The sequence below is a fragment of the Anomaloglossus baeobatrachus genome, chromosome 5 (genome assembly GCF_048569485.1).
Source record: "Anomaloglossus baeobatrachus isolate aAnoBae1 chromosome 5, aAnoBae1.hap1, whole genome shotgun sequence".
NCBI classification, from domain to species: Eukaryota; Metazoa; Chordata; class Amphibia; order Anura; family Aromobatidae; genus Anomaloglossus; species Anomaloglossus baeobatrachus.
The window spans coordinates 50945840-50962652 of record NC_134357.1 but is presented as its reverse complement, the minus strand read 5'-3'; the positions used below and the strand labels follow the sequence as shown (position 1 = coordinate 50962652).

Below are 16813 nucleotides of genomic sequence, written 5' to 3'. Positions count from 1 at the left end.
CGAGCCTCTGGTACCCGGTATGGCCTCAGGCGTGCCCTTACTTGAGGCTCGGTGACAATATCATGGTGGATTACGGTTGTTCGGCCGGGTAGGCTTGAGAACACATCCGTATTCTGCTGTACTAACCTCCGAGACTCCCGTCTCTGCTGTTTTGAGAGAGAATCCCCTATCCTTACTCCCAATTCATCATCAGGGGACTCCTCCTTGGTTGTTGTCAAGGCACCTGAAGAGGTTAGGTCCAACGTTACGTCAGTCACCATACATTCTCTGTCTTTCCACGCCTTAAGCAGGTTTACATGGTATATTTGCTCTGGTTTTCTTCTACCTGGCTGATACACCTTATAGTTTACTTCCCCTACTTTCTCCCGGATCTCATAGGGACCTTGCCATTTGGCTAAGAACTTACTTTCTGCAGTAGGTATTAGGACTAAGACACGATCTCCCGGTTTAAAAGACCTGATGGAGGCCTTTCTATTATACTGAGTACTTTGGGCCGCTTGAGCATCCAGCAAATGCTCTTTAACAATGGGCATTACTGCCGTGATACGATCCTGCATACCCATAACGTATTCCACCGTGCTTTTGTGAGGGGTGGGCTCCTGTTCCCAAGTTTCCTTAACAATATCCATCAGTCCCCGCGGATGTCTGCCATACAGTAACTCAAATGGCGAGAACCCGGTGGAAGATTGTGGGACCTCGTGGATAGCGAACATTAAATAGGGCAATAACATGTCCCAATCTTTCCCCTCTTTGGAGACCACCTTTTTCAACATAGCCTTCAGAGTTTTATTAAAACGTTTCACTAGACCATCGGTCTGGGGATGGTAAACTGACGTGCGTAGCTGCTTGATCTGGAGGAGTTTGCACAGTTCCTTCGTAATTTTAGACATAAAGGGAGTGCCCTGATCGGTCAGGATTTCTTTGGGTAACCCCACGCGACAGAACATAGCAAACTCCCGAGCAATAAGCGTCGCCGAGGTATGACGCAGTGGAACGGCCTCCGGATAACGCGTCGCGTAATCCATCACTACCAAGATGTGCTGGTGACCACGGGCTGATTTTACAATGGGTCCGATCAGATCCATAGCAATCCGCTCAAAAGGCACCTCTATAATGGGTAAAGGTATCAGAGGACTAAGGAAACGGTGCGTGGGTGCGGTCAACTGACAAACGGGACAGGACTCACAGAACCTCTTAATTTCCGCTGACCTTAGTCTGGGGTTTACTCTCTGCCAGGGCTAAAGACGGGGCAGCACCCGAGGAGGGATGGGAGTCTCTCACCAACTGTGAAGGGGGCGTATCCCTATGGAGTGCCCGCCGTGAAGCAGAGTCCCGGACCAACTCCTGGGTAGCTGTGTAGCGTTCCACCAAATTCAGTAGTTGGTCTAGGGTACCGGGATCCCCCTGTCCCACCCACCATTGAATGGGGCTGGCAAAGTCCGCACAAACCGTTCAATCACCACCCGCTCAATCATCTGTCCGGGGTTCAAGCTCTCCGGCTGGAGCCATTTTTTCACAAGGTCCAGTAAAACATGGGCCTGTGAACGTGCAGGTTTTCCCTCCACAAAGGACCACTGATTCACTCGCTGGGCCCGGAGATAAGTGTTAACCCCCATTCGTGCAAGGTTCTCACCTTTCAGTGTGCCATAGTCCTTGGCATCCTCCGTGCTGAGATCCAGGTAGGCTTTTTGGGGTTCACCTACCAAGAACGGGGCCACGACATCAGTCCAATGGTCGATAGACAATTTCTCTCGCTCAACGGTCCTCTCAAACACGGAGAGAAAGGCTTCTGGGTCGTCCTCTGTACTCATCTTCGTAAGTGCCGCCCTTACTCTCTCCTGGGCCGCAGGAAGGACTGGATGACCTGGCGTTACCGCTGGGAGTGCATCTCGCAGAGCCGCAAGCTGCTGAGTCAACAAGCTGTTTGTCTCCTGTTGCTGAACTAACGCCCGCTGGAGCTGGACATTGGTTTGTTGCTGCTGAGCATTAGCCTGTTGCTGTTGTGCACTGGTTTGTGCAAAAGCCTGCTGTGGTTGAGCACTAGACTGGGCCAGCTGCTTTATAAGATCCTCCATGGTGACTGCTGAGTTAAACTGTAACTTTGCAGGCTTGATCATAAACATGTGGAAACTGGGTTGTTGCCCCTAGCAACCAGGCTGCAACACCTGCAAGCTTCGTGGACCCGCCGATCCACCGCAAAGTCAGTAAAAAAAATATATATATATATATATATATATATATATATATATATTCTTTTTTTTTTTTTTTTTTCCAGGTATGTACATCTTAGGCCATTGCCCTTGGCAACCAGGCTGCCATGCCCGCATTCTCCACCATAATGTGAGGTAGCGGCGTTGCTTCGGCAAAAACGTGAGGCAGCAGCGTGTTAACACCAACAGTCTATTTATTGTTGCAGCATAAATAGATCCAATTTCCCACAATCAAAGTCTCTTCCGGATCACAGCCGGTGCATATAGACAAATCCTTGATATAAAAAGTCTTGTTACCTTAGGACCCCGTTATCCGCAGGGGTCTTGTTAAGGTTCTCCTAGGCTCACACTCCTGGCCTGTGTTCACTCCACATAGAGCCAGCTCAGCTCACACAGCATGTGTTAGCTTCTTCAAGCCTGGCTCTCAACTAAGGCTGCTTTCACACCTCCGGTTTCTGCAATGCGGCACAATACGGCACTTTGCAGGAAAATCGCAACCGTTTTTTTTGCTGCCGGTTGCGTTTTTTCTGCATAGACTTTAATTAGTGCCGCATTGTGCCGCATGGGCTCGCGTTCGGTCCGTTTTTTGCCGCATGCGGCAGATTTAGCCGATGCGGTGGCCGGATGGAACGTTGCCTGGCACGTTTTTTCGTGCGGCAAAAAAAAACCGCATCGCGCCGCATTCGGCCGATGCGACGCATTTTTCAATGCATGCCTATGGCGGCCGGATGCAACGCGATGCGGCAAAAAACGCATCCGGCCGCCGCATGCGGTTTTTGCCACTGCGCATGCTCAGTAGCCTGCCGCAAGCAGCAAAAACCGGACGGGCCGCATGGGAAAAACTTATGCAAAGGATGCGGTGTTTTCACCGCATCCGTTGCATAGCTTGCACAGCCTGATTGAGCCGCACAGCTCAAGCCGGATGTGTGAAAGCAGCCTGAGACACACCCTGATGTGCTCTGCAACATTTAAACTAAAATCATGGATCATGGATTCCTACAAAACCTGGACTGGGAGGAGGGATCTGTCTCCCTGTTACCCTTTGTGCTATACTCCCCGTAATAGCTATAGCAAACTCAGAGGGTTTCCAGACACATTCTGGGGGACACATAGCAGTCTTCAAATATTACCCCTGTCACTGCCTCACAATATAGGTGGATTGGATCCCAATTCTCCTACATTTATATATATATATATATATATATATATATTATATATATAAAGCTGTGTTCGTCGTTCCCGATGTGTCACACGTAGCGATATGTGCTGCCTCAGGAACAACGAACAACCTGCATCCAGGAATGTGACCGATATTTTGAAAATGAACGACGTGTCCATGAGCAACGATAATTTTTGCTCGATAAGTCACTTTGCTTTTGGTAGGATCTGATATACCACAATATCCCAGATCTTTATGGAGTGGAGAACGGCCACTGCCCTGTCTTACACTGGAGGCATCTTGGCATCGGTCTTCAGTGCAGAAACCCCATCAATTGTCATCAAGGCCAAAGCTAAATTAAAAGTGATTGACAGATTTCGTCATCATATGATAATACGATTCCAACATATCTCATGCATCGTGGAGTAAATGACTGCACTAATAAAAAATATCAGAACCATCCCTGCACACCGACAATGTAGTCATTGTTGTACTATGCAGAATAGCCTAAGGAGGCTGCAGCAGCAGCGTGCCAGGGAATTAATGATGGCTGCTCGAGGAAATGACCTAATTTTGTATTTAAGCAATAATTCTGAGTCATTATCTAGGCTAAACAGGGAACTGAAGAATCAAATAGGATATAATAGATTCTCTAAGTGTCAGTTAAATATATTAAAAGAAACTATGCAAATATAAAAAGTCAAATAATATTATACACTGTCCTACGTACACTTACTGAATACCTATTTTATTTTATTTTTATTTTATTTATTTATTTATTTTTTACCTATGATGGACCAAAGAGATCCTAAAATATCAATAAAACATATTCCTGGTACAGTGCAAATAAGAAAGGAGCTATAGTCATCTCGATATCCTCTAATGCATGTGCATTCTGAGGGATATTAGCTGGGCTGTTGCGGCGCCCCCACCACTATGTATATGTAGCGCCCTGGAAAACCAGGTAGATGTACATGTAGCCCCCGCACAACACCAGTCCCACGAAGGGTTAAATCAGCCGACCTGAAACCCTAGTCACCCCCCTCAGGGAAGGACGGACACACCAGTGGGCGAGGCCAGGTTGTTGGGACACGCCCACCTAGGGGTCTGGAGACCCCGGGACGGGAAAACAGTGAGATAAGTTCAAGTTGAAGTTTGGAGTGGAGGTCCCAAGCTGACAGGTGCCAGGGTCGGAGCCCTGACACCTTGGCTAGGTGGCAGACGGTAGACAGAGTCTGCAGAAGACGGGAAGACGGCTAGGTGGATCCGAGGTGGACCGGGACAGGGTAGGAGCCCGCCGGTACTGACACCGGAGAACTGTGTGCACAGAGGGGGTACTTGGACCCTGAAGCCAGGACCGACACCGACGGCCTAGCTAATTATCCAATTGAGGGCAGGATTTTAGGTCCTGTCCCAACCTAAGTCCCGAAAAGTAGACAACCACCCACCGAGAGGGATAGGGCCACTGCCAGGGCCCGTAGATCCCAAGGGTCAGCGTCAGACGGGCACGGCTCCCAACCAAAGGACCGGGAGTGGACTCCCGTGTTTCAAACCGGGAAGTCCTACCTACAAAACACTGAGTGCAGAGGAGAGAGACTTTGACTACCTACCCGGGTGTGGGATCAGATACACCCGTCTGCGGCAGCCGGCCACCATCACCTTGGTTTACCACAAGACTTGTGTGCTTTACATGACCGTGAGTAACATCCCCGGCCTGGCCGGGTGCGCCGGCCCCTGCAGTCATCATCCTCAGCATAGAGACACTGGGCACCGAGGCATTCATCCCTGCCCACGGAAGGGTTAACATCCAGCTGCCATCCCATCACCCCGGGAGTTCCACAAACTGCAGTGGTGGTGCTACATCTCACCACACACCGTGGGTGGCATCGCAGACACTTTTGCAAACAACCCCGTATAAATACGCCCCCCCTTTATTCGGAGTGTCCGCGAGACCCACGGGTCCGGAGAACCCCTCGAGCCGCACCGTAGATCCGGATCCGAGCAGCGCCAGCTGCTGGCACGGGGGTGGCACATATATATATGCTCAGCTATATTTTTGATAATTTTGTAGTCTATATACTGCCAGGCATTGGATATTAGTTTCTTATTTGGACTATTTTTGACCAAGATTCACTGCCTGGCAGCCTAATATAGTCACCTTATCTGTAATACAAATGGCACTAGAGACCAGCGTGGAGGATGGACTGAAACGTTGGCCTCTTGCAATGGTGTGTGACGGGATCACTAGGAAGAGGAGAGCCTAAACTGGCCCTCAGGCTAGGAGAACCCTGGCTGACCCCAATCCCAAAAATACATCTGAACGTGACGATATTTGGGCCGCCTTCCTTACCTTAACTCCTGAAGAACTCTGGTCTAATGGATATCAAATCACAAGGCCCGAGATCGCTAAAGCTATCATCGGCATAGGAGACCAGGCTCAACCATCTTAAATAGGGGAGAGGCGACTGTGATAGGTCTCCTGCAACATGTGACTCAAGCAGTAATCCACAGACTAGCAGAAATTAACTCCTGGAACCCCAATTACTAAGAAGAGCACGTTTTTGGGGGATTTTGCGGCACTTTTTCAGGCAGATTTACTAAAAAACAAGGCGGCCAACTATATTTCTTGTCGAATTGAACCCATTCTCGGTGTCGTACTTCTTTCACATTTACCTTACCTTTTGTTTATTTTTACATCTTGAAACTTGTACGGAGCCATAATATATCGATGTGCAATGCCAGAGAATAAAATACAAGTCTCCTTACACATGTTCAGTGACAACCTGCTTTTGAACACCTTCCATGAATAATTATTTCCGCAACCACAAGAAAATGACATTTTCTGCTACAACGAACTCAGAAAATAGCACATTATAAAATGTTCCTCGAAAAGCCGGTAACGGAGATTGTAAATTTTTCTCACCTCTCCGCTTTGCTTGAGCGATCACATCCGCAGCCCCTCTGCTCATGACTTTGGTGATGTACAGGGGGCAGTTGGCTTGCTTTGCGATGGTTATTGCACGGTAAGCTGCCTCCGCTTCAACCTGGAGGAACCGGATTCATGTCATCTAGGTCTATTTTATTATAAAAGCATAGCAAAGAGTACATAAGTGTGAAACAAGCTCCGTACCTCCTCCGAGTGGCTGAGGACATGGCCTTCGGGTCCCGTGACGCCAAGTTCCAGCAGACGCTTCTGTTCCTATAGGTCGCAAATGATAAAACACACTGCTGAGGTAATATCAGCCCCATAGCTAAAGAGCACATTGATCGTGCACACGGCTCAATTACTTTTCTTCAACATATTACAGACTAATGGAGCCATAATGGACGCCCATAGATTTCTATAGAGCCTTATTGAATCCGAATGAGAAGAAATCAAGGCATGCACCTAATAAAGTCTTATTACACAGCCGGCAACCTGGTCAGGGGGATCAACAACAGGGGCCACCACCTTCTGTTTTCTCATCCCTCCATTCCTCTGACCTAAGCGATCATGCTGCATTTCTCCAAAATTGCTGCACAAACACAGTGATGTTACAACAGGTTTGGAAAGTAACAGCAAAGCAGACAGGGTAAGTACACGGCGTAAACATGGCGGCATGCTGCGTTCACACGTCACAGTGACATTGTGAGATTGAGTGCCCGCTCATCACTAGTTACGAGTACCGAGCACCCGAGCATGGTAGTGCCTGCTCATCACTAGTTACGAGTACTGAGCACCCGAGCATGGTAGTGCCCGCTCATCACTAGTTACGAGTACTGAGCACCCGAGCATGGTAGTGCTCACTCATCACTAGTTACGAGTACTGAGCACCCGAGCATGGTAGTGCCCACTCATCACTAGTTACGAGTACCGAGCACCCGAGCATGGTAGTGCCCACTCATCAGTAGTTACGAGTACCGAGCACCCGAGCATGGTAGTGCTCACTCATCACTAGTTACGAGTACTGAGCACCCGAGCATGGTAGTGCTCACTCATCACTAGTTACGAGTACTGAGCACCCGAGCATGGTAGTGCCCGCTCATCACTAGTTATGAGTACTGAGCACCCGAGCATGGTAGTGCTCATTCATCACTGATTACCACTACGGAGCACCCGAGCATGGTAGGGCTCGCTCATCACTAGTTATGAGTACTGAGCACCCGAGCATGGTAGTGCCCACTCATCACTAGTTACGAGTACTGAGCACCTGAGCATGGTAGTGCCCACTCATCACTAGTTACGAGTACTGAGCACCTGAGCATGGTAGTGCCCGCTGATCAATATTTACGAGTACTGAGTACCCGAGCATGGTAGTGCCCGCTCCTCACTAGTTACTAGTACAGAGCACCCGAGTATGGTAGTTTCCACTCATCACTAGTTACGAGTACTGAGCACCCGAGCATGGTAGTGCTCACTCATCACTAGTTACGAGTACTGAGCACCTGAACATGGTAGTGCCCGCTCATCACTAGTTACTAGTACCGAGCACCCAAGCATAGTAGTGCTCACTCATCACTAGTTACGAGTACTGAGCACCTGAGCATGGTAGTGGCCGCTCATCACTAGTTACGAGTACCCGAGCATGGTAGTACTCACTCGTCACTTGTAATTACTGTTGCTTTGTTATGGACCCATTTAATCCTAATTCTCCTGATGAGTTGTTAAATGGAGGTCTCACATGGACCTCGTTGCTCAATTCAAAAGGGGTGGTGCTGATGAAGCTAGAGCTTTAAGGCTACTCTATCAGTGAGACCCACTCTGATCGAAGAGAGCTGTCACCTATGCAGTGAATAGATGATATCTTGGTGAGACTGGAATAACCTCTATAATGCTTCCTTATGTGTATAAATGAACTTGACTGACATTCTTGTGAAAGTAGCAAGTTGCTCACAAGTTTTCCCTACATAGTGAAATATTGAGGTCACCCACGAGATATGGTGATAACGCCATTTTACACACATGTAGCCCCACATGAAGCTCAAATCTTGCCAGTGCTGCCCACCCTAATGAGTCTGCCCCGGGCTGATGCCTCCATACTACATACAATACAAGAGGTTCCTTCATTACACCTCCACAGATTACCGTACCTCCTCAATAATGTCTCCGTTCTCAGCGTGGACCTGCGCTATGGCTCCTAGATCACGAATAATGCTGAAAATCTCATACATCTGAAAACAGAGCAAACACTGCGATCAGGCTGCTGGGAAAGCACTCAATACTTCAGCGATGCTAATGTTTAGACGGTGCCGTACCTGAGCATCCGTGCACTGGTATCTGTCCTTGTACGCCATGAAGACAAGAAAGGAATTCACACCTTCAGGAAAAGCGAGAGACGATGTAATGAGAAGTCAGATGATTATGAAGTGACAAGTATAGTAAAAGTGCAGTAATCTGACATCAATGGAACCTGCTAAGTGGCGGATTATGTTATTCTGGATTAATGGATGAGCATATACAAGTGTATAATAGGGATGGACATACCATATTATCAACTGGGCTCATTGGTTGGAGGGGGGCGACAAACACTTCTCCACTATATAAGACTTAATAACCCGGGGTTCCAGTACTATGTGTAGCGCCAGAGTCTCTGCAGAGACGCCAATTTACTCACCGCCCTGGCCGGGTGGTGTCCTCCCCACCACTCCCCCGGCCATCCCCGTGTGTTACTGACTCCCTCTCCTCTTAGGCCTTGTACATGCCGCACAGGGTTCTCGGGAGTGAACCTAAAATGCGTGCGCTCACACCAGCCCTCCTCAGCTTATGACTGAGAGGCACAGTGTATTTAAGGCATCCTCCCATTAGGGGAGGTGCCTGTGCAACGCCTCTAGTTAGTCAGTCAGTGTTTTAGTCTGCTACCTAGCTTGTTGCCAGGTCCTAAGCTCCTGTCCTGTGATGCCATGATCCGTCTCCAGTACCTGCCTTCCCCTATCTGGCTATACCTGTCGTGCCCACCATTCCTGGCCATACCTGCCTGTCCAGCCTGCCTCCGTCAACCCGCATGTGCCCGACAATACCTAAGCCTGCCACCTATAGGGAGGGGGTCAGCTGCCACAGTCCTGGTCACTGCCCTGAGAATGGTACCTGGCATCCGCCTCACAGTGGGTGCTTAGTTAAGCCCCTTCCACTAAAGGGTCCCCCCTGTAGTTCAGTGAGTCTACTAATCCCGCTCGCTGCCCCTACACTGGCCACGAGCGTTACACTGTTTTTGTCTATAATGAACTATATATAGAGATGTGCAGCTGCCAACAAGACATCTGTCAACTCACTAACAGCATGGCACACCTCGATATTCTGGCCAATCTCATTCCCTTTGATTAAGGTTTCGCTCCACAATAGCGTATATCTCATACGAGTGCTACCTGATGTTTCATTCTCCAATGTTATGCTATGGTGCAGCGTTTCTTTTCTCATGCCGATTTGGCAGTGTATATCAGACGGCGCACACCCATACAAGTCTATGGGTGAGTGCAAAACATTGGACTGTACTGATGTCATCTGATATACACAAACAGAGACAAGGGAGAAGATGGTGAAATTACGTTTTTAATATTCTCCGTACCTGTTCTCTGATTCTCGCATGTGAGAGAATCGGAGAACAGGGAATGACACTTAGCTCACACTCGCAACAGATTTTGAGCCTTGTGTCATTAGGAGGTCACATCTAATGCTCTCGGATGAAAGAACATATGCCAGTATGAGCAAACCCTACAAGTCACGCTATGTAAATAGTCTAAGGGCACATGTACCACTTTCCTATCCCCATAGCATGTGTCTACCACACCCAAGCTATGTTCCAGCAGTCCAACCGCTAGATTTCCCTTTGTAGTGCAGACAACTTGCTTATTACACAGGGAACATGTGATCTATACACCCCTTAGGTAGACACTATGATTGGTCCTTTTACCTTTTATAACCTGTCCTCTCCCTCCCCAACATATGCCTCCTGATTAAGTAAATTGACAGCGAAACGTGCGTTCGGGCAGCGGGAACAAACCTCGTAACCTCGGATTTACTAACATAAGTGCAATTGATATACATGCATTAACTTTTATTTATATCTGAACTGCGATTTTAGTGAGCACTTGGCTCCAAAACTCAATTGGGAAAACTGAATCCCAATATAGCCTAAACCATAGACTCTTCGTATTGCACCTTATGTATAGTTTAACTCTATATTTTCTTCTGAGGAACGTCTAATACCTACCCTATTATATTCTCTTTATTTCCATTCACCATTTTAATAACTTTTTCTGCTTGAATTATATTAGGGCAAATATTATATCTGATTTACTCAGCACTTAATGCTTTATCCATAACTTTGTCTGATAGGATTAGTGAATCTGTACTAGGTGGAGCTTTACCAGTATATATGTTACTATATTTGTTTGTTTCGGTTCACACAGCAGCCTCTGTGTACTATATACAGGTGTTGTTATAGGCTATATACTTGTTTTGGGTGTTTTCACTCCCTTTGCGTGATATACCCCTTAGCATGCCGTGGCTATCAAGTTGAAGGCTGCTATATCTGTATGCGAAATCAATCCCATCTTCAGGACATCATGGCTTCCTTGACTTCTTCATTACTAGGAAAGATGCCAGTGATGGCCATGTCCAAGAAGTCAGTGCATTAGAAGTGTGCAGGTGAGGTCAGTGTAAGGGGTACTTTGCACACTACGACATCGCAGGTGCGATGTCGGCGAGGTCATGTCGAAAGTGACGCACATCCGGCCTCGCTCTCGACATCGTAGTGTGTAAATCCTAGATGATACGATTAACGAGCGCAAAAGCGTCATAATCGTATCATCGGTGTAGAGTCGGCGAAAACCAAAATTACCTTGCTGCGACGGTCCGATGTTGTTCCTCGTTCCTGCGGCAGCACACATCGCTGTGTGTGAAGTCGCAGGAGCGAGGAACATCTCCTACCTGCGCACCGGCCGCCAATGCGGAAGGAAGGAGGTGGGCGGGATGTTTACATCCCACTCATCTCCGCCCCTCCCCTGCTATTGGCCGCCTGCCGTGTGATGTCGCTGTGACGCCGCACGACCCGCCCCCTTAAGAAGGAGGCGGGTCGCCGGCCAGAGCGCCATCGCAGGGCAGGTGAGTGAATGTAAAGCTGCCGTAGCGATAATGTTCGCTACGCCAGCTATCACCATAATATCGCAGCTGCGACGGGGCGGGGACTGTCGCACTCAGCATCGCAGCATCGGCTTGCGATGTCGTAGTGTGCAAAGTACCCCTAAGGGTATGGTTCCACTTGTATTTTGCACAGATGAATGCGATCCGATAAAATATTTTAGATTACACTTGCACCAGTGCAAAACTATGGGTCAGTGTCAATCTGCGATTGATTTCTCATGCCATATCGGCCTGAGAAATGAAACGCAGGATGCTACGTTAGTCAGCGATTCTCGGCTCACACACCCCCATACAAGTCTATGGGATCGTGTGAAACATCGCACTGCACTCGTATGTCATCCGACTGCAGTGCGAGGTATGCAGAGACACGCAGCGGAGGAGATGGGGAGAAAGTGCTCCCTCCCTCGTCTCCGCAGCTGTAATACTATCATAAGATCGCATCACAATTGCATGACCCTCGGCTGACGCTCGCAGCAAAGGGTCATTATCATATCACATCCGATGCTCTTGCATCAGAAGCTATCCGCAAGTGGAACCGAGGCCTTAAGGCCGCTTTACACGCTACGACATCGCTAAAGCGATGTCGTTGGGGTCACGGAATTTGTGACGCACATCCGGCCGCTTTAGCGATGTTGTTGCGTGTGACACCTATGAGCGATTTTGCATCATCGCGAAAACGTGCAAAATCGCTCATCGGTGACATGGGGGTCCATTCTCAAAAATCTTTACTGCTGCAGTAACGATGTAGTTTGTTGCTCCTGCGGCAGCACACCTTACCTGCGGCCGCCGGCAATGAGGAATGAAGGGGGTGGGCGGGATGTTACGTCCCGTTCATCTCCGCCCCTCTGCTTCTATTGGGCGGCCGCTTAGTGACATCGCTGTGACGCCGCACGGACCACCCCCTTAGAAAGGAGGCGGTTTGCCGGTCACAGCGACGTCGCTAGGCGGGTAAGTAGTGTGACGGATCTGGGCGATGTTGTGCGCCACAGGCAGTGATTTGCCCGTGTTGCACAACCGATGGGGGCGGGTACCCATGCTAGCGATATCGGTACCGATATCGCAGTGTGTAAAGTGGCCTTAAGTTACAGAAACAGCAGAGGAAAGTGTCTTGGATCTTTTCATAAATCCCATAGACTTCAATGAATATATCTTTCTCAATGTGTCTCCGCCTTGGAGTTTACAAAGATAAGAATCTGCATAGAAGACATTTATAGTATATCTCTAAAACATGGCCCCAATACATCATTGCGGTACAGTTTTTTGGCGTGACTATCTCTCAATTAGGGACTTTTTGATCAAATTCATCGAACCCTTTGCACCTTATTTCAAGTTGTCTTTTATGGTTTAGTTAGTTTTCTAATTTTTACATCATTGTGACTTTTCTAGACGTTTTACACAGGTTCATAAAATGAGACATTTTAAGAAAGTCTCAAAATTCGCTGCAACTCCTCCCCTGGAGCGATTTCATGTACAACATTTATTTTGGCAACATTCTGCATTACGTGCGACTTTATCCTCTAAAAAGTTAGAAAAGATCGAAAAAAGGTAATTTTGAGCAAAATTCACGAGTCACGTGCGCCATTGCGATGAAGTTGGCTCAAAAAAGTATCAAAAGTCAAAATAAGAAAAGTGACTTCCATCGGCGCCTATGTCTGCCATGTCTAAGGTGGGAAAGAAGTTTTAATTTCCTTCTGATGAGACTTTACAAGAATCCACCGCCAGATTCAGACATAGGACATATATACTCAGTATGAATATCAGCGCCTCATACTTACCCTTGTCCTTTACTAACGCCTCCATCTCCTCTTTTAGACTCTCATGCCAGTAGGTGATGTCCACATGTAGAGAGTAGTCACAGCACACCTTCCCATCCGCCCATTCTCTCCATTGGTCATAAGCAGAAACCAAGTTCATTCCAGCCTCCGGAAAGACATGGTCAACTAGAACGATATGTAGATACATCATTGATAGATTAGTCTTCTATTTATATAATATTTAATTTTTTTTTTTATTCCTGCTTTATTTTCAGGAGAAAATATCATGAAGGCTCTATGTGTCACAACACGTTCTGACAGCTTTGCCTATCGTCAAGTGCTTTTTATATCCTCTAATTGTCTCTTCAGGGAGGAAGGAGATGACCTCTGGTGCCACCTATTGGAAGTAGCAATCCTAAAAGTCAGAAGTGGCCCCTTTAACGAGCCTTTCCATATGATTTAGGATTTATGCCAGATCAGAACCTCAATTTGCAGACACAGTGTTTCGGGATGATTGTCACTCGTCAGTGCAAATTATGAGATCTGATCTGGCTGTATTTGAAGCTAAAGTGAGGTCTAAGGGGAGAACTTTTCTCCTTGCGGAGACTGACAAACCAATCTGGCTGTCAGTGGTGAGTAGTGATATCGCTGTAACCCCACTTTAGCTTCTCATACAGCCAGATCAGATCTCATACTTTGCACTGACGAGGGACAATCAACCTGAAACACTATGTCTTCAAATTGAGGTTCTAATCTGGCATAAATCCTAGGTCATATGAAAAGGCATGTTAAAGAGCCACTTTTGACTTTTAAGATTGCTACTTCCAATAGGTGGCGCTAGAGTTTGTCTCCGTCCTCCCTGAAGAGACAATTTGAATATTTCCCAGAGGAGGATTGCAGCTATAAGTCTCCTCACCACTGACATCCAGATTGATTTGTCAGTCTCCGCAAGGAGAAAAGTTCTCTCCTTAGACCTTACTTCCTCTATTAACACGAAAAATAAAAATAAAAGCTAACTGATAGAAAACATAAAGAAATGTCAAGAAAATACCAAGCCTACTGATTCTTTCATTCGCATCCATGTGATGTTTATATTGTATACTATTGTACAATTTAATATCAATTTATAATTATTAATTGCAACAGTCTATTCAGCTGAAATAATCACATATAAAACATTTGCAGTAAAGGGCCCAAATTTGATATATAGTGACATTAAAGGCATGATTATTGCACAGGTGTGCCTTAGGTCGGCCATCATAAAAGGCCACTCTAAAATGTGCAGTTTTATCACACAGCCCAGCCTAAGGCACACCTGTGCAATAAAATGCTGTCTAATCAGCATCTTGATATGCCACACCAAAGGAGAAGTGATCACTAACACAGATTAAGACAAATATGTGATCAATATTCAAGAGAAAAGCCCTTTTGTACATAGAAAATGTCTTAAGAGGGCTTTACACACTACGATATCGTTAATGTTTTTTCGTCGGGGTCACGGTGTTTGTGACACACATCCAGCGGCATTAACGATATCGCAGCGTGTGACACTTATGAGCGACCTTAAACGATCGCAAAAGCGGTCAAAATCGTTTGCCACAGAGAGGTCGTCCTGAAACAAAAAATCGTTCTCTGCTTATTAGCGATGTTGTTCGTCGTTCCTGCGGCAGCACACATCGCACACACCGCAGCGAGGAACATCTCCTTACCTGCCTCCACCAGCAATGCGGACGGAAGGAGGTGGGCGGGATGTTACGTCCCGCTCATCTCCGCCCCTCCGCTTCTATTGGACGCCTGCCATGTGACGTCGCTGTGACGCCGTACGACCCGCCCCCTTAGAAAAGAGGCAGGTCGCCGGCCAGAGCGACGTCACCGGGCAGGTATGTGTGTGTGTGACGCTGCCGTAGCGATAATTTTCACTACGGCAGCGATCACCACATATCGGCCGTACGACGGGGGCGGGTACTATCGCGCTCGACATCACTAGCAAATGCTAGCGATGTCGCAGCATGTAAAGCCTGCTTTAGATTTTTGAGTTCAGCTCATGAAAAGTGTTGTGTTTATATTTTTGCTCAGGATGTGTCCAATTTGCATTTTTTTCTTTTTCTTTTTGTGCTGTTCCAATACACACAAAGTAAATAAACATGTGTATAACAAAACTTGAAACTGCAATCATTTTCTGTTAGAAATACTTCATTTTTTGTTGCAATTTCAAGGATGCAAACACATTCTGCCATGACTGCAAATACCTTGTAAGAATCCTCCTGGTTCCCCTGATTCTGCAGCTCTTTTCCATTTTCTGCTGAGTTGCTCTATTGCAGAGATATTCACATTTGTTGCTTTTGGAGCACAGTATGTGAAATCTCTGCTTGTAGTGCAGCAGGGCATTACTTCAGTTTTCTCTGAGGTCTTGCGCTTTCACCCCTCCCTCCCTGGCGCTGCCAATCACAGACTCCTAGATCAGCTGCTGAGCTGTGATTGGCAGCACCTTGGAGAGAGGGGTGAATGCGCAAGACCTCAGAGAAGACTCCGAAGAAGCGCCCAGTTGTACTACAAGCAGAAATTTCACATTCTGCACTCCAAAGGCTATAATGTGAATATCACTGTAATGGAGAGATGCAATGCCAATGAGAAAAAACGTGTCAAAATCAGGGAGTTTGGAGATTTTTAAAAGGTATTTAGCTCCATTTTATAACAAGTGACAGGTACCCTCTTAAAATAGTCTATACTTTGGATTGGCCATCAATATTAACTCAGTGGATGTGCAGATCGGCTGCTTAAAGGGTTCTTTGCGAGTTTGACTGTGGCGCCCCTGAGTACATCAGGGTGCCACAGGGTACTGCATTCTTACCCAGGGTGCAGGGCCTACCTCCCTATGGTTCCAAGTTCCTAAGAAACCAGTGTCACTACCAACAGCACCACAAATCCCAATCAACACCTCACATCATGACCTGTCAAGACACACCAGTGGGTTGGTCTAGCTGGAAAAGGTCCACCCACCTAGAGGTCAGGCAGACTTGTGGGAGGGAAGTCAGTCAGTTCGAGTTTGAGTTCAGAGAAGAGTAGCGAGAGCCCTCAAAGAGTGAGGAGCTGGGGAGAGTGAGCTCCCGGGAAGCTAGACCGTGGTTGGGTCGCAGACGGTGGTACGGGACCAGAGGAGTTGGGGACTGGTGGCAGTGACATTAGAAAGGGTGCGACGGACATAGTCTAGGAGGACTGTTGGCACCAGCAAGCCCAAAAGAAACTGACCGGTACCGAGCACGACGGGGTACAGGACCCTAGGTCAGGAGCGGATTTAACGTCCTGGCAATTAACCTGCAGAGAAAGGAGACTTTCAGGGTCCTCTCCACAGAGCTCAAAGAAGAGGGGCATCAGCACAACGCGTGGGACAGGGTTTTCCAGCCAAAAGCAGCCCACTAAAGTCCCAAGTGCCAGCTCCCAAGACCACAGCTACACTTCACGAGGGTAGCGGGGCCCTAACAACTTCAAGCCGAGGGGCCACAGACAGACAATTAAATTGTGCACGGAGGTGGGCTCCGGACTGTCAAGTGACACCGGTGGCAACGGACAC

General features: G+C 47.5%; 1 protein-coding gene across 1 annotated transcript in view; it reads right to left on the bottom strand.

Annotated features, from left to right (window-relative positions):
- Nucleotides 1-16813, bottom strand: part of DPYSL4 (dihydropyrimidinase like 4) — a 70799-nt gene that overhangs the window by 39851 nt on the left and 14135 nt on the right. Inside the window, 5 exon segments of the mRNA XM_075348492.1 lie at nt 6293-6413; nt 6500-6568; nt 8440-8520; nt 8605-8666; nt 13264-13428. Of these exon segments, the coding sequence (XP_075204607.1) occupies nt 6293-6413; nt 6500-6568; nt 8440-8520; nt 8605-8666; nt 13264-13428 (498 nt within the window).